Source organism: Triturus cristatus, chromosome 2_2 (genome assembly GCF_964204655.1).
Source record: "Triturus cristatus chromosome 2_2, aTriCri1.1, whole genome shotgun sequence".
Taxonomy (NCBI): Eukaryota; Metazoa; Chordata; class Amphibia; order Caudata; family Salamandridae; genus Triturus; species Triturus cristatus.
Genome location: NC_140582.1, coordinates 309,391,304 through 309,410,169, shown reverse-complemented (window position 1 = coordinate 309,410,169; position 18,866 = coordinate 309,391,304). Strand labels below are relative to the sequence as shown.

General features: G+C 46.4%; 1 protein-coding gene across 1 annotated transcript in view; it reads right to left on the bottom strand.

Annotated features, from left to right (window-relative positions):
* Positions 1–8,463: 8,463 nt before the first annotated feature.
* The window catches only part of MUSK (muscle associated receptor tyrosine kinase), a 743,472-nt gene continuing 733,069 nt past the window's right edge, over positions 8,464–18,866 (bottom strand). Inside the window, exon 17 of the mRNA XM_085641353.1 lies at positions 8,464–10,022. Within this exon, the coding sequence (XP_085497479.1) occupies positions 9,340–10,022 (683 nt within the window). The 3' untranslated portion in view covers positions 8,464–9,339. The remainder of the gene's footprint in view (positions 10,023–18,866) is intronic.

Here is an 18,866-nt window from a genome sequence, read left to right as displayed (position 1 = left end):
GTTCAGAAACCTGTAGTTCATCGCAGCCCTTACGTTACTGCAGATTTGTATGGCTCGCCTAAGGAATTTTTGGTGGATACAGGTGCAATGAATAGCTCTGTTTCTCGGTTACTAGTCCCCGGGGCAGCCTTGTCTGGCCATAATAACGTTTCGGTAGGCTTTTCTGGTGTACCGGTTGTGAGTCCCATTTCAAAACCCCTTACCCTGACTATAGGTCCTTTTACTGTGGATTCACAATTTTTGTTAACATCTGATTGTGGCGAAAATTTGATGGGCTTAGACTTACTAAAGAAGTTGCATGCAACCATTTATTGTTCCCCGGAAGGTGTTTATATGGCGATGGGTCCGAATGTGGTCTGTACTAAGCAGTGTATGTCTAAAGATGTACCCCTCCCTGCTGAGTTTAAGGACGTGCCGCCCACGCTGTGGGCAATGGGTGATATGGAAGTAGGACTCTTGCAGATACCCCCAGTTTCCTTTAAAATTAAAGAAAATTCCATTTTGCCTCATATTTCCCAGTATAAAATACCGCAAGCTGGGGAGCGAGCCCTATTGCAGATTATACAGGACGTGATTCAGTCAGGTTTTGTTGAAGAGACGACTGCGAATGTGTGTAATAGCCCTATTCTTCCCATTCTTAAAAGTGCATCTTCGGGCTCCCCTGATGATCACCCCGATGTCTATTGTTTTGTGATTGATTTGTGAAGTTAATTAGATCGTAGTTCCTCAGTTCCCAGTGGTCCTTGACATGTGGAAAGCGCCGGGACGCTCTTTTAGAGTAGCCGAGCGCTATATAAGCGCATTTTAACATAACATAACATAACATTACTGCCCTTCTGACGATGATTCCTTCCTCTGCCAAATTCTTTTCTGTCATTGATTTGAAAAATGCCTTCTTTAGAATTCCGATCCATCCAGACAACAGGCATTTATTTGGTTTTACGCTCGCTGGTAGGAGCTTTAGATTCTGTTGAACTCCTTAGGGCTATACTGAGGGCCCTAGCATATATAGCCAAGCCTTAAAAGCCCAATTGGACTCCCTTATGCTTCCCTCAGGTAATGTATTGCTCCAATATGTAGATGACCTTCTCATTGCTTATGACACTGAGAAGGGTTGCAAAGACTGCACGGTTAAATTGTTGTTGCATTTGGCACACCATGGACATAAAGTGTCCCTTTCCAAATATCAATATTGCCGACAGGAGGTCACCTATTTAGGTCACCTACTGTTGAAGGAGGGTAGGAGGTTGACCCCTGAGCGCATCAGTGCCATTGTTAAAATGCCTATCCCTAAAACTCAGAGGGATGTGCATGCTTTTATTGGCGTTACCTCCTACTGGCGCCAATGGATCCCTAACTACTCATTACTAACAGAGCCTTTGCTGGCACTACCCACTAAAGATGTGCATGAACCCTTGACCTGGACACCTGAATGTCAGAAGTCTTTTGAGCAATTAAAAGTTGTGGTTTGCTTTACACCTGTGCTTGGTATGCCTGACTACATGAAGCTGTTCGTGCTGTACATACATGAGACGACAGGTTGTGCGCTCTCTGTTTTAACATAGGCCTTTGGAGGTAAGCAATGGCCATGTGCTTATTTTTCTGCTCTTCTTGACCCTGTCGCAAGAGCCCTCCTGAGCTGTTTAAGAGCGGTCGCAGCAGTGGCCATCTCTATAAGGCAATCGGCTGGGGTAATACTTGATACTGACCTCACAGTAATGGTACCCCATGCTGTGGATACACTTATGAATAAGACCAAGATGCAAGACTTTACCAGTGCACGTCAGACCGGTTATGAGTTGACCCTCTTTGCACCACATGTTACGATTAAAAGATGTGCCACTCTAAACCCAGCCACGTTACTACCCCTCCCTTCTGAAAGTGAGGAAATTGACATACATGATTGTATTTTTCGAACGGAGGAAGAGACGAAGGGATGGGAAGACCAGATTGACGTTCCTTATCTGACCCCCAAGGGGGACTATATGTCGATGGCTCTTGTTTTAAGTTACCTGCTGGCACTACCACTGCTGCATACGCGATCACAACACTGTACATGGTAGTTTGAGACGTCACAAGTTCCCTATCAGTCGGCCTAAGCTGCAGAGATCGTTGCCCTTATTCGAGCCCGCGAGTTGAGTGAGGGACTGGCTGTCAATATCTATACTAACAGTCAACACGCATTTGGAGTCGCCCATAAATTTGGATGGCTCTTGGCAGAGAGAGGATTTCTCACCTCCCATGGGGTGAAAATACGACATAGCCACCTTATACATAGGCTTTTGTCAGCTTTGACACTTCCCAAGAAATTAGCAATAGTAAAGTGCAGCGCCCACAAGGCAATTACTGCGGTACAAAAGGGGGTGGTGATGGACGGAGCATCAGAACCAATCAAACACTCACACCCAGTCAACAGATCTGGGTTTGATCCATCACCGTTCTTTAGCCCACAATGCCACCCCAGTTCAGACATGGCCATATGCAAATCAGTCTGACCCTGTGCCTCATGGGAACAGTCCCGCCCGAACTGCCAAGCCATGTCTTCCCTGGACCGGAAACAAGCTTCCTAGGACCGGTTTCTGGCATTTCAGCCGTCTTCAGCCAGGCTTGCTTGAATCCAGTGGCAAAGTGAGCAAGGGACTCACGTCTGAGCATACCCTGCCAACTTATGGCGAACAAAGCGGTACAAAAGGGGGTGGTGATGGACGGAGCATCAGAACCAATCAAACACTCACACCCAGTCAACAGATCTGGGTTTGATCCATCACCGTTCTTTAGCCCACAATGCCACCCCAGTTCAGACAAGGCAATTACTGACAATGTGGGTAAAGGGAATGCATTTGCAGACCAGACAGCTAAGGAGACAGCCCGAGCGAAGATGAAAAGGATGTTTGATGCAGGTCCCACCAGGTGGGTGCCCGAGGTCACTATGTTTGAGGATATGCTGGAAAATAATAAGGAGATACAGAGTGAGGCAACGATTGAGGTATTAGCAGTATGGCAGGAAAGCACAGCACGTTTGGATGAGGAAGGGTGCTGGACGGACAAGTCAGGGGAACAGAGATGGATAAACCAGATGCATATGTTCTTCCCGTAGTCACTATGGCGCACGGGCCAGCCCATATCGGTGCAAAAGGTATTTGTAAATTGTGAGATCCTGTATGGCAAAATGATAATATCCCAAAGACTGCTGCCCATTTGGTCAAATATTGCATAGTGTGTATGATGCATAATCCAGGAAAAGGTACCCCTACATCACCTGGTAATTTTGCCCCTCCCACTTTTCCTTTTGAGGTCCTCCAGATAGATTATATAGAAATGGAATGAGTCAATAATTTGAAATATGTGTTAGTGGTTGTTTGTGCATTCAGTAAGTGGGTTGAGACTTACCCTACAAAAGAAAACACAGCCATAGCGACTGCGAAGGTGGTCCTGAAGGAGTTCTTTCCTCACTTCGGCTTGCCCCGTTTGATTTGGAGTGACAATGGAAGCCCCTTCAATGCAAAAGTTATCCAATTAGTGTGTGAGGGATTACATATCAAACAGAAATTTCATGCTGCGAATCACCCTCAGTGAGCAGGTTTGGTTGAGAAGTACAACTGTACTCTAAAACTGAAATTGGCAAAGATTCCGGAGAGCACAGGGTTGCAGTTGCCAGATGCTTTACCATTAGCCTTTTTATCTACAAGAGCTACGGCGGACTCTAGGACAGGACTGTCACCCTATGAGGTCGTGTTTGGCCTCCCGGCTAATTTCTGGGGCGTCCCGCGTCTTCGTATGTTCTCAGAAATTGAATACCCTTTGTTAGTGGACTATCTGTATGAGTTAACCAAAAGTCTGTGTTCTATTCACCAACAGATCCAGGACTCACTCCCGCCAGTACCCGATGGGCCAGGACATGACATTCGGCCTGGAGACTATGTCCTCATGCTCAACTTTCAGAGACGAAGGAGTCTAGAGCCGAGGTGGAAGGGGCCAGTCCAGATGCTCCTTGCCACCCGCACTGCCGTGAAGATCACAGGCCAAAAGAATTGGATTCATTGCCAGCATTGCTGCAAAGTGCCTCTTCCTCTACCCTATGATCAGTGGGTCCGTGAGGGCATCAGGGACTCCTAGTGTGAGAACGTTCCGCGCTTCGTTCCCTTTTCGGATGCCCAACTCACGTGGACCCAAACAGAGGCTGAGAATGATGAGATCTTAAATGCGGCAGTGCCTCCGGAGATTAAGCAATTCTAGAGTCTTCTCCCACTGGCCCCTCTGTGTCTGACACCCTAAAGGGTCCCTCTGTGCCTAGAGTAGCTAGGTACAACTTGTGTCCCCGACGGAGGAACAGTGCACCAAAGGAAAAGTTAGATTAGCAGGAACGGTCTCGATAAGTCAGGCAACAGTAGCGTAGGGAGAGGCGAGATTGGTGCATTGTTTAGACATTTTAAAGGGTAAGCTGAGTGTGCTCCCCAGAAGGGAAGTACATTACCCTGCATTGTGGGATACGGATCCGAACTAGGACTGAGCAGCTCCAGAGCATCAATGTTGATGAACAATAGGAGTCTACCAGTGAGACTCAGATGGACACTGGGAACATTTGCCCCCCTTTTTGTTTTCTTGTCATCAGCTCCATTGCATTTCCTTTCCTTTGATTATAATGTATCCATTTGGGCGACCCATTTCTGAGGAGGAGCAGCCATTTGCAGCACCATGTGTAGAGCGGGATGAGTCTTGTTGGTCTGATTGGTCCATAAAGAGTAAAATTGTTTTTGTAGTGATTGTTGTGATCTTCCTAATAACACTACTTGGAGTAGCATGGTTCCTGGAGGAGAAATACCCAGTACATTCTCTGGTTGGTACAACGCCTGAACACGTTTGTTACTTTGGCACCTCCTTAAGGAGAACTTCGTAAAACATATAAAGACAATGTATTTTAGCAAATGTTGCATCAGGCCCATGATACGTCTAATGCTACTAATTGCTGGATCTGTGGTTTACTCCCATTAGTTACACATAAAAGTGATATTCTGTTATCGATGCCATTATCCTATCTGGGTAGTTGCGAAGGGTGGTTCGAATTGTTTACTATGGTGCATTATCACTTTCATTCCTCCGCTATGAATATGACATCTGCTGACTCTCGCATAGTGGTAAAATATATACGTTTCCACCAAGGGTTTAATTCCACGGGGGCAAGGTACCCCGGGTACATTGTCTCCATCAGCTTGTATGAAGGTAAAGAATGAAACATGGCTTCAAAATGAAATGCTGGATTTCCAAGGGTTCAAAGCCACTGAATATTTCCGATCCTTTCAAATACGCAATATTACTAAGGGTGAGGAGATGCCAGTATCAGTAGTCAACACAACAGATGGTTGCTGTGTCCAGAGAATAGGGAAGGTAAGAGTGGGAGAGAGAAATTGCAATTACACATATACGTTGAGAACGACTAGTAGCCCGCCTTTCCTCCCACCACATAATGTTTATTTTGTTTGTAGGTCCCAAGCTTATGTTTGGCTTCCTAGGAGATGGTCTGGTATGTGTTACCTCTCTTTCCTTCTTCCCCCAGTGTATATAGCACCGTCCAACTACCATAAGCACCATTGATTGCAGCGTAGGAGCACATACCTGTCCTGAGTGAGAAGAGGTATTAACACTGAAGATATAGATTAGACAGATACCACTTTGCAGCAGTTCACAGATGCCATGAAAGGTATTATACCCTTTTGGGGCCCTATGTCCAATAGCCTTAACATTCGTCGCTCACCAGATTTGTAGAAGGGGTCATTGATACCACAGCAGGAATTTTGACCAATATTACAGCTGAGCTCCAGGCTGCGAGGCTTGTTGCTTTACAAAACAGGATGGTGTTAGACGTCATCCTTGCTGATCAGGGAGGGGCCTGTCACGTAATGGACAGTAGCTGTTGTGTATACATCCGAGACCATGCCCCTAATGTATACACTGCCATCCAGAAGTTGCACAGACTTGCATCCGACATCCACCAAGAGAATGGTACTTGGACTCTCTCTGGATGGTTCTGGGGCCTGTTCGCATCCTGGGGTTGGAAGATTCTTATTTTCCTAGTCGTAATTGCTGGTATAATCTTTACCTGTTGCCTGTGCATACATTGTCTACCCGCTTGTTGTGTTCATTGTGTAAAGACTATAACGCCCAAACCAAAGGTTCCAGTACCTGACATTAAGACAACAGCTATGATGATGCAGGATATATAGGATCTAATGTCAATAGATGAAGGCATTTTGAATATTGACAATGCATGTATTTGCTTGTATTAGTAGCCCTTCTGTTATATAGGGAGTTATTTGCTCTTAGATAGTAGCAAAATGTGTTAGCGAAGGCTAAAAGGAAGTTCTGTTGAAATAAAAAAAAAAATTCTCTCTATCTATGATCGATTTAAGTTAGCATTCGTTGCACCATTTTGTATTCAGCCACCATTTTGAGCCATGATCAAAACTAACTTCTGTCTCACTCTGTCTAACCTCAGCAGAAAGCAGCCTCATTATTTCTTTTCCCTGTATTTCTCCAAGGTTGAGTTTTGCTGCACCAATGAATAGACTGTTTGTCGTTGCATACTTTTCTCATTAGTTAGGCCTGCTTCCAACCTTAGAGCAGTGGGCACGGGCAGATTAACCTTGACGCTAAGATAGCATGTAACCGGTCCCAGGTTTACAGCTCATCCTTCTGTATCTCCTTTGTTCACCAGCTACCAACTGGAAAATTCCAGTCTGGGCGTGTGTTTAGGGGTATTGGAAATTTACTTTATGCATTGCCGTGTTGATTGAAGTCAGTCCCTCTGCAGTAATCCAAGGAGGCTGATCAGATCGGACTCCGCTCAAGTGTAATACTAATAAATACTTGTGTTTGTACTCTCTACTATCTGACCGACTCTTCATTTGTTTGGAAGGCTGAGAGGTGGTAGCGAGTGACCCGGGTGGCCCTAAATCGCGTCACTTCCTTCAATCTGTTCCCCTCTTCATAGTCGCTATTGTCAGAATCTGAGAAAAAAAACCTGATGTACAGTGTGATCTCTGCCACGTGGTACAGGCAAGGTGTGGGAGTCAGAAGATTTGGCTATATGCTGCTTTTCAGTGGTATTGGAGAGCGGCCTCGCTCTAGACTAGGCTGGCTCAGAGTTGGAGACCACTATAACGAATGATACTGTTCCAGAGCCATAAGCATACAAACAGGCACTGATGTGAAAGAAACCGGTGCAGGGAGTTATCCTTAACCAAAGTCGCACTGAAACCAGTGGAGGAACCTTAAACGGGTTTAAGAGGCACAGATGGTCAAAAATGAGCCCACTGGCGGGACCCCAAATATAAGGCTCAGCTGATCCTTGGGGCCCGAAGGCCCACCAGGGGGATCTTGAGGTATGGCAAATGTGTAGCATGGCCTTCCAAAAGGCTTCTGTGTGTTTCAAAGTCACAGATGGACCTGGGAATTCGGGTTGCACCAGGACCAAATCCGGGATTGGATCTTCAGCAGTGAGACTGAGAGGCACATTGATGCCCACAAGCCCTCTCGGTAGTTCGAAAGTGGCAGGAAGGGGCAGGTTTCTGATTTGACTTCTTGTGCCTATTTTTGGACTTACTGTGACAAGGACCTGCTGCAGGAATGACATCAGGAACAGGAGTAGGACCTTCCTTCCACTTCGACTGGCCACAGCACTAAGGCGTCTGATGCTTGGTGATAGGTTTACCTTGACAAGTCGTCACAGGTCCTTCACTGGTGCTCCAAACCCAAACAGCATACCCCTTGGGTGTCTGGAAAAGGGTTTAAACCTTTTTGGGACTGTGACAATGTCTGACACTTTTGGGATGATATATTTTCCCTGTACACAGGTTGAAGATAACATTACTGGTGATAAATATATGTCAAAGCTGAGTGGAGTAGAGCTCCGGATCAGATCCGTGTCTGAAGCTATGGAAAGATTTGAACTGATTTCAGTGCACCTTGTTGGCGCTTATATGTGGCCCAGCTCGTCATACCTGGAGCCGAAAATATTTGTTACTGAGCAGTACAATGCCACCTACTGGTGTGCTGGAGTACTGCTTCTGAATTCCCCGATCCAGTCAGACACCTGTGGGAATATTCACAATTTGCATGAGTGTTGGAGGTGTCACAAGAATTAGTGTGAAATATAATACAAGTAAACCCCGAAAAACCTTATTGTTTCAAGACAGCCTGTAGTAGATGAACACGCATTTTCCAAGTATCATAAACACACATCTTACTATGTAACAATACTGCAAGTGTAATCAGTCTAAATATTGGAAACACTGTAACATATCGTTGCAACCTTTGAGATCCATAAAAAATATTTATAATAAACGGCATGACTCAAGTTATTCTTAGACTACAATTCAATTTATTCCTACACTACATGTTTGCTTTTGTAAATCGGGGAGCAAGGCATTTGGTGAGTGCAAAAGAATAAAACAATCCACAGCACGATAAACTGCAATATATATATATTTTCAAAGAGAAACATATAAGAAGTAAGGTCACAAAGACATGAAAATATGGGAACAAAGCACATGGGGAAAACAAAATGAACTACTATACCATCACAGCATGCCTGCCAGAGGGATTTAGCTGAAGATGTAAACAAGGATGTTATAATACAATACAGAGACTCAGAAGTTACAAACTATGATGAACCAAGGAAGGGGTGCAGTGGGGACGAACACAACAAAGGCTATAAAAATAAACAAAAGAGTGGACTCTCACAGAAGAAGAAAGTAAGGGATACTGTGGTACATGTGGAAAGTAAAGCCAAAAGAACCAACATAAACTGGGAGTGCACCACAATGGAACACTGTCCTTTCTGGCAGTGCACCTATACATACTATAACGTACATAGAATGCAACATTGCAAGTGAAAGGTTACACAGGGTTAACCAAACCGGTTAGAGAACCATTTGTTCATATCACTTCCTGGTGAATATTTATTAAAACAATAGATCAGTATTTGGTTCCATACATTATATGCACAACAAATCCTCTGTGCTTCCAGTAGACCGAGGCGTTAATTGGGAGGCATCGGAGTCTGGAACATGGCATTTGAATATTGCCTTTTTCAGTCACTTCCTTTATGACATACGTGCTCAGATCATGTGAAGTAGCCAGCACCACCCTTGAGTCTTTTCCCAAAACTGTATGATTTTGCTCAGGTTTCCAGATCAGGCGCTCACACGGTGACCCTGTAGATTTGTGGAGTGCACTGCTTATGACCCTCAAGGCCCCTTGTGCTACCACTTGATCAGCAGAGTTGAGTCACTAAACTAGGGCATGGTATCTTGAATGCAACGCCAAATGTTCTGAAGGACATCAGACATGAATGGCCGACACTGCTCTCTCGTACATCCGCTCCAGAATGCGGTGGATGCAGGCAAAGCTGGGCCTGTCACACGGCATCTTGCTCCAGCATAGGCGCATTAGATTGTACAGTTCAAGTGGGCAATTATCTGGACAGGAGAGAATGTTTCCATCCCGCACGTAATAGATGACCTCCTCGTGAGCCATGCCATAGTAGGGCTGCATGCCATAGGAGAATATCTCCCACAGGACCACCCCATAGGCCCACACGTCTGATTCTGAGGTGTACCGATTATAGAAGATAGACTCCGGAGGCATCCAGCGGATGGGAATGGCATCGTTCTCATTGGCTTTGTAATAGTCTGCTGAATAGATGTTTCTCGAAAGACCAAAATCTGCGATCTTAACCACCATGTTCTCACCCACCAAGCAATTCCTGGTTGCGAGGTCTCGGTGGACAAACTTGCGCTCAGAGAGGTAAGCCATCCCGCCCGCCACTTGTCGGGCAATGCATAGCTGGTCAGTGCAAGAGAGAGGGCAAGGGTTGGGATCAGAAAGCCGGACCCTTGCAGCAAGGCTGCTGTGGCTCAGGCTGGCTAGGGAGCGTGGCGACCGATGCCGTAGGTATTCATTCAAATCGCCATGGGCCATGTACTCAAACAGCAGACACATCGGCTTCCCAACAGCGCAGACACCTGCAGACAAAGAAAACAGAGTTACAATAAGTAAAAAATGTGCAGCTAGTAATCCTTTGACCATAGAGGCAACTAAGACATCAAGAGCATGGATAAATATGTTTATAGCCTGGTGAAAGTACTGTTTTCACTGCATGTGGTTGCTGCAGCTTAAGTTATAGAGGATAACATAAGACAGTTGGAAGGTTTTGGCTTGAAATATCAAGTAAATGATTAGAAAAATACCTAGTATGGAATCATTGGAACGCATACCATATATTTAAATTGGCACCTCCCAACTCCAAAATAAGCAATGAATCAGGCAGGGGGCTTGATCTGAAAGCTGCACCTTTGACAAAAGCGGTGTTCTGGCAGCCATGAGTTTGAATCCTGGCAAGGCAGACTCAGCCCTTCAAATCTGGTAAATTGATTCTATTCAGAAGCAGTAACACCTCTTATATACTTACTGCACTTTCGCTATTTCTAAGCACTGTAAATATCAATTATTCCAGAACCGATGTGCAGTAACTGTTGAAAGGAGTGTTTGCTATAGTTTGGGCAGCCAAATGAAGCTACTGTTGCTTGCAGGCAGCCAAGTAGGACCAGTAGCTGATTCATAAGCTTTGAAGAATTACTATTTTTGTTTGCAATAGTACCATCATTGTTGTAAATGGAATAACAGAAACCTTTCAGAATTTGATTAGGGCTCATGGCAGGGATGGTTTATCTGAGGTTGGGGAGGCATCTGAGCACTCAGCAGAGGGGAGTGTCTACTGCCTGTAAACACAGGTCTTTTTAGTAAAGGAGAGAACTAACTGACGGGAAAGCTTGCCTGGTTACTCTTAGTATTTCTTTAGCGTTATATTTGGCAACTCCAGGGGGTGGGACCAAAAGTCAGCTTTTTATTTGCCCACCCCCCCAAGGGATTTTATCAAAACATGAGTTCACCAGAAGCCATTGAAGCCAATCCCCTATATGAACAAGTTACTTACCTTCAGTAACGATAGATCTGTAAGAGACATGTATTAGTTATAGATTCCTTACCTTAGAATTTCCCCCAGGCATCAGACTGGATCCGGAGAATTTTTCTGTAGCAGTACCCTTGCGTGTCAGTAGGTGGCGCCGGTAGGTGGTGTCGGCCGACTACGCATTCGTTGTCGTCGGGATGTCGCCGCGCTGTCTATTTAGATGCCGCCCTGCGCGCTGACATCAGTTCTGACAAGACTTCCCACGCCAGAAGTGCAGTGCTATGCAAGACACTGACCACTGGTGCACAAAACGAGGGCCCTGAAAGCGTGTCCCTTACACTAGAAGTCAGTTCGCCGAACGGGGACGATGGGTGGGGCGGTAAGGAATCTAACTAATATATGTCTTTTACAGATATATCATTACCAAAGGTAAGTAACTTGTTCATCTGAAAGAGACAATTAGGTATAGATTCCTTACCTTAGAATAGATACGCCAGCAATGTCAACCCCGGAGGTGGGTCTGTGAACCAAGTTCACACCAGAAAGTTATGGAGAACAGAACGGCCAAAATAGACGTCTCTCCGGACTTGGCTATCCAGGCAATAATGTTTGGTAAACATGAGCGAAGATGCCCACATGGCTGCCTGGCAGATGTCAATGAGCGGGACTCCATGTCCCAAAACAGTAGTGGCAGCCGTCGCCCTGGTAGAATGGGCGCGCAGTCCTACTGGAGGTTCCTTTTTTGCCAAAGAATAGCACATTTTAATGCATAGCACAACCCCTTGAGATGGTATGTTTGTGCACAGCCCAACCTTTCTTAGCGCCCACATAACCCACGAAGAGTTGATTATCCACCCAGAAATCTTTAGCGTGGATCAAAGTAGAAGGAAAGCGTACTTTTTGGGTCTAGACGGTGGAGTCTCTCCTACTCTTTGGAAGAGTGCAGAGGTGGAAAGAAGGTGGGCAATGTGATGGTCTGAACTATATGGAAAGAGGTAACCACTTTGGGCAGAAAAGAGGGCCTAGTGCGAAGAACCACCTTGTCCGGATGAACGCAATTTAAAAACAGGTGGAGGGATTTTTTTGTAACATATTTTTATTGACATTTTCAGATTTAATATACCGTACATCATTCACAACTTTCCAGCAATTATGGTATAAAGTACAGTATGCGGTGTCACACACCATCTGTATATCCTGACGTAGATTCATCAGAAAAATTATATGATCAAGTACGAGCCCGTGTGTGTATCCCAAGGATACGAATGAGTAATATGTTATGTGAACAGGGGAGTAACACAGGTTTAAACTAGGGGAAGGGCATGGAAATTCACCTCCGGACCGCGTAACCGAGTGTACAAGCTGTCGTGTGGGTGTAACGCCTCGAAGAATCGCGCTTAGACCTCCACTTAGGGTCGACTGGCAGCGGTAATAGTGTGCACTATCAGGCTATGTGAGACTGCTCTATCGGGGCTAATAGTGTGAATGTGTCATCTGCAGGGTCCTCGCCAGGGGTCCATTGCTTGAATCGAAATAGTAACATGGCCCATTCCATTGATATAGGGTTCTTGCGGACCCCTCTCACCTCCTCCTCCCGAAATGTCTCCTCCTCTGCCGCCGCCAATTTATGTGTCGCTCCCACCCAAGCTGCCAGTGGGGGGCCAGTGGGGGATCGCCAGTACATGGCGATGCTGCGTTTGGCCAATAGCATCGCGAGGGAGAGAAAACGAGTCTGCACCTTATGTTGCTTACGTACTCGGAAGATCCCTAGGGCGCTGGCCTCCCACGTATTCATAGAAGTAATCCCTGTAAGATCACTTAGAGCAGCGTGAATGCGCTGCCAGAACGCTCGAATGATGGAGCAACTCCAAAACATGTGTCGGAAATCTGCGTCCTGTGCGCTGCATCTGGGACAAAGGAACTGTGTGTCAGGGTAGTAACGTTGGAGGCGCGCTGGTGTTAAGTAAGCTCTATGGAGTATGTAGTATTGAATGTTTTTAAAGCGTGCGTTTCTAGATACCTTCTTGGGGTACTCCAGAGCCCTCTCCCACTCCTTCTTGTGAAGCAGGCGCCCAATTTCAGTTTCCCATGTGGCCCGCAAGGTCTCTAGTGGTCTGATGGTTAACTCCCGTATGGCTTTATAGAGCCATGTAGTTAAATGGCGACTCGCTCCCATGTGCAGAATCGTGTGGAGGACTGGATGTACACGCGGTTCCCCCCTTGCGAAGTCGTGATATGGCCGGTAGCTATCTAGTAGTTGACGGTGAAGCAGGAACTGCCCTGGAGGCAGGTCGTAGTCCTCCACCAGATTGTGGAAGGGTCGAAGCTGCCCGTCCTCAAAAAGGGATTCCATCTCCGTGATGCCACAGGATGTCCAAGTGCGAAGAGCACCACTTGTGTAATAGTGTTCCCGGTTGGGCCATCCCACCAGAGGGAGCAGTGGGGAATACAACGGTGTCCCCGAGGACATGCGGTGAATCCTTTGCATGCACCTCCGTGCCACCGCCACCTGGAGGGGGTACGTACGTTTCGGCTTAGTGCCGGGGAGCAGCAGGCGCCGTATCTCCGGAACAGAGATCCGCCCCGTTATGGTATGCGTTTCCACAGCGTATTTGTCTGCCGTCCAGTGAGACAGCCACTGTAGTTGCGCAGCTAAAAAGTAGGCCTCAAATGAGGGAGCCCCCAAGCCGCCCTGCGTGGTGGGCAACTGCAGTTTAAAACAGGTGGAGGGATAGCGATTATTTTTAAGAATAAATTCAAATGCGACTTTGAACATCTCTGCATTCCCAACTGTGAAGCTTCCCTTTTTAAGCTAACTCTCTCTCCCAATTTTACGTTCTCGGACACACTTGTTTATCGTCCACCAGATTCCTCCTCAGCCTGGTCCTCAACTTTCGCCGAACTTATAGCCCCATATGCTATAAAAACAGCCAATTTCACCCTTCTAGGAGATATTAACTTCCATCTAGAAAACACAGCTTGTAAAAATAGCTCCAATTTCATTTCTGACATCGCCTCCTTGAATCTTCACTTATTAAACTCAGGTCCGACACATGCTGCTGAGCATTTTTTGGATCCTATCTTTTCTAACATAACAACAATTTCCTGCTCATCGGCCCTTCCAACTTTTTGGTCAGACCATTATTTGATCAAATTTGTCCTCACATTGCCATTAAGCAAAGGTACCATTACCAGCTCACTGGGGGCACTGAAAAGAAATTGGAAAAAACGAGATATGGATAGTCTCAATGATCTTTTAGACACCCAAAAACAATCATATGAACAAAATGTCGACCATCTCTCTACCTCAGTACACAGTTGGCTCACTGATGCCATAGATACCTGTGTACCTCTGACCAATCAAAAAACTAATAATCATCGCTCCCCCGCGCCTTGGTACGATGAGTCACTCAAAATTGAAAAAACTAATTGCAAAATCTTAGAAAGAAAATGGAGAAAAGATTACGCCTCTGCGTCCAAACGGGTCTATAAAATTGCTTTAAACAAATACCATACACTTTGCAAACAGGCACAAGCAAACTTTGTCACTGAAACCATTTCCAAAGCGGCAAATTGCTCGAAAACTCTTTTTAATATGGTAAAAGAATTAGCTGGATCTAAAACCCAAATGCAGCCCCCTGCACTGACCCAGTCTAAATGTGAGGAGTTAGCTTCTTTCTTTATTCATAAAGTTGACAAAATATATCAAGATATTGTATCGGAAGAGACAGCTCATTCCACCATAACCCATCCATTACACCACTCTTTAGGTTTAGCGCATTCCTCCCAAAACCAAATGGAAAAACGTTACGACCCAGATCATTCTCTTAGAGTATGGCCTCTACTTACAACAGATAATGTAATTATACTTTTAAAAAACATAAATAAGGATCCCCAAAAGACCCATCACCTGTATCCATACTAAAACAGTTAAATACCTCAGCACTATCTGTTATAACCCATCTTCTAAATGCTTCAATAGAGGAATCCACGATCCCTTTTACATGGAAACATGCGATGATACATCCCCTGCTTAAAAAAGCGAATGCGGACCCTGAGTTGTCCAACAACTACCGTCCCATATCTCTGCTCCCCGTGCTGTCAAACATTTTAGAAAAACACATTCACGGTCACCTAACTCAGTATGCCACAACACACCACCTTCTCCATTCCTCTCAATCAGGCTTCAGAGCAGGATTTTCAACTGAAACCACACTACTCGGGATTATGGAAGGCATACCTCACCATCTAGACAACGGTGGGACAGTGGCGCTCATTCTTTTAGATTTGAGCGCCGCTTTTGACACAATATCCCACACGGTGCTTATAAATACACTCAAAACACAGGGTATTGGAGGGGCTGCCCTAAATTGGCTCATTGCCTTCCTCTCCAAACGTACCTTCCAAGTTTTCTCTCAAACTGCCTGCTCTGAAGTCCACTATTTTGCCCATGGGGTGCCTCAGGGATCTATTCTCAGTCCTTTATTATTTAATCTTTATGTAAGATCATTAGCTGAGTTGGCAGAGAAATCTGGCTTATCCATGTTTTCTTACGCCGATGATTCTCAAATTATTTTTTCCCTATCTTCACATAATACAACCACCCCTTCTACTCTAAAAATTGGCCTAAACAATATAGCATTTTGGATGCAAAAGAATTTTTTAAAACGAAACGGCGAGAAAACGGAGGTACTGGTGTTGGGAAAACAGAAAGACCTTTGGAACCAGCAACACTGGCCGTGCAAAATGGGTGATCTCACATCCCCCTCGCCACAAGTCCGAAACTTAGGCATCATGATTGACGATGCACTTAGTATGCATCCTCAATCCGTCAAAGTTGCAGCAACCTGCTTTACCATCATTAAATGGCTTCAGAAAATTTGTTGGATGCTACCAGAAGCGACTAGAAAAACCGTAGTCAATGCCTTAATTACATCAAGGCTTGACTATGGCAATGTGCTCTATGTGGGATCAAATAAATCAGTGATCCAAAGACTACAGATGGACTAAAAATACCGCAGTTAGACTTCTATGTGGAGTCCCTAAGACCATCCCCACCTCAATTTATCGATGCAAATTACATTGGTTGAAAATCGCGAGTTGAATAAAATTCAAGACACTCAACTACATGCACAAAATTAAATCCCGCAATGCTCCCAGCTACCTGCTTGCCCTGGCCAAACCATACAATCCTTACCGCAATCTTCGATCAGCCACCCAAGGAAGGTTTGTTGTCCCCAAATTCAAATTGGCCCGGATGGGCGGCAGATCTATCTCACACCTAGGCCCCGCCTTTTAGAATTCTCTTACCACTGTTCTTCGAAATGAGGCAAACTATATCAAGTTCCGCAAGTCGCTAAAAACCTGGCTGTTCGATAAATAGAAGGCTTTATGTCTGTCACGCCTTGACCTGCTTCTGCACTGGGAAATCCTGTTTGGGTAGCTGCAGCGCATTATAAATTTAAAAACTAAATTAAACTAAACTAAACTAAACTGCAAGGAAAGGAAGCTTGGAGGAAAGTGCCTGAAGCTCACTCACCCTACGAGCAGATGTGATGGCAAGCAGGAACGCGGTCTTCAAGGTAAGAAGACAAAGAGGACAATTATGTAGTGGATCAAAGGGAGCACACATAAGGTAAATAAGAACAAGATTACGTCCCACTGGGGCATTACGAAAGGAGAAGGAGGAAAGAGATGAGTAATTCCCTTTAGAAATCTATTTACAATTGGAGACTTGAAAAGAGAAGGCTGACCAGGAAGGGACAGGAAGGCTGAGATGGCCGAAAGGTAGCCTTTAAGAGTGCCCAGAGCAGATACCTGCTGGGTCAAAGATAGAATGAAAAGGAAAACCTCTAAAAGATGGGCAGAAAGGGGATCCACTGCCTTTGCTGTACACCATGCCACAAATGTGTTCCATTTACAGGCTTGGAAGATGACATTACAGACTTCGGGAGGAAGGTCGAAAGCTGTCAACTGGCGCCGGCCAATCTCCATGCAAGGAGGTAGAGGCTGGGCAGGTTTGGGTGGAGGACTGTCCCCTGCTGCTGCAACAGAAGCTCCTCCCGAAGAGGCAGTCTGATTGTAGGATCGATGGCCATGCTCATGAGCTCAGGGTACCAGACTCTTCATGCCCAGTCCGGAGCCACAAGAATGATTTGGGCCCGGTTGCGCTTGCTCTTCTTCAGTACTCCAGGCAGAAGTTGTACAGGCGTCAAGGAGGCCGCATTTCCACTCGCAAACGAAAAGCGTCGCCGAGCGAGTGCCACCTTGGAAACTCCAACGCTCAGAATTGCTGACATTGTGCGTTCTCTTCTGTGGCAAACAGATCTAACCAAGGCTCTCCCCACTGCCGAAATAGACCTTGCACCACCTCCAAATGAAGACGCCATTTGTGATCCCTGATGCCCTGGCGTTCAGGGAACCTGCCAGGTGTTGAACCACCAGAGATATGCTCTGATGTTCTCGCCATGTCCAAAAGCGAAGAGCCTCTTGACCTAGAGTCCACGACCCCACCCTGCCCTGTTTGTTGCAGTACCACATGGCGGTGTTGTCTGTGAACACCTGCACTACTCTTCCTTTGACAGAGCTACAAAAGGTTGAAATAGGAGACCGGACTCTGCTGTAAACCAGAGACCCCTGATCTCTGCCTCTTCCAGGTGGCCGCCCCATCCCAGGAGTGACACATCCGTCACTACTGTGAGCTCTAGTTGGGGAAGGGAGGGGGATCTGCAGCAGACCCAATACTTGTTCATGAGCCACCACTGCAATGGACGTGCAGTCCCCTCCGAGATCTGGATGACATCTGAAAGATTCCCCTGATGCTGCAACTACTGGAACTTCAGGTCCCACTGCAGAGGCCTCATATGCCACCTGGCATGATCCACTAACAGGATGCAGGAGACCATGAAGCCCAGCAGCCTCAGGGTCATTCTTACCAAAACCTGGGATAGAGGCTGAAACATCAGTATCATAGCCCGAATATCCCGGGCTCGCTGCACGGGAGGATAAGCCCGAAACTGTGCTGTATCCAGAACTGCTCCGATGAAAAGGAGCTTCTGAGAGGGAGTTAGGTGTGACTTCGGCACATTGATAGTGAACCCCAGTGGGTGCAGGAGGTCCGCCGTAGTCTGGATGTGGGAGACGACTGCTTGAGGCGAGCCCGCCTTCAACAACCAGTCGTCGAGATAGGGGAAGACCGGAACCCCTGATCTGCGCAGATGAGCTGAGACCACCGCTATCACTTTTGTGAACACCCGCGGGGCACTGGTATGCCAAAAGGGAGCACAGTAAACTGAAAATGCTCGTGGACTACTGTGAACCGTAGGTAATGCCTGTGGGCAGGCAGGACAGGGATATGGAAGTAGGCGTCTTGCAAGTCCAACACGACCATCCAGTCTCCAGAGTCGAGGGCAGACAGGACCTGAGCCAACATGAGCATTTTCAACTTCTCCTTCCGGAGGAAGTGGTTGAGGGCCCTGAGGTCTAAGATAGGACGCAGGCCTTTGTCCTTCTTGGGTACCAGAAAGTAGTGGGAGTAGCAACCACGACCGACTTCTGGCACAGGGACCCTTTCAATAGCTCTCTTGGCCAAAAGAGCTGCAGCTTCCTGGCAGAGAAGGGCCAAGTGATCCTCCGACATTCAACGGAAGGATGGTGGCATGGATGATGGGGTAGTCTCGAAGGGGAGGGAATAGCATCTTCGGACTATCTGCAAAACTCACCTGTCTGACGTGATGTTTTGCCAGTAGGGGTGGTGATGGTGGATCCTGCCCCCCACTGGTAGCTGGTGGCCCTGGAAGTTCAGACTAGGAGGGTTTGGAGGCTGCTGCAAGAGGGTTATGGGTGGACTGTCCTGCCTGCTGGCCCCCAGACCTGCATCGCTGGGTCCCACGTCCGC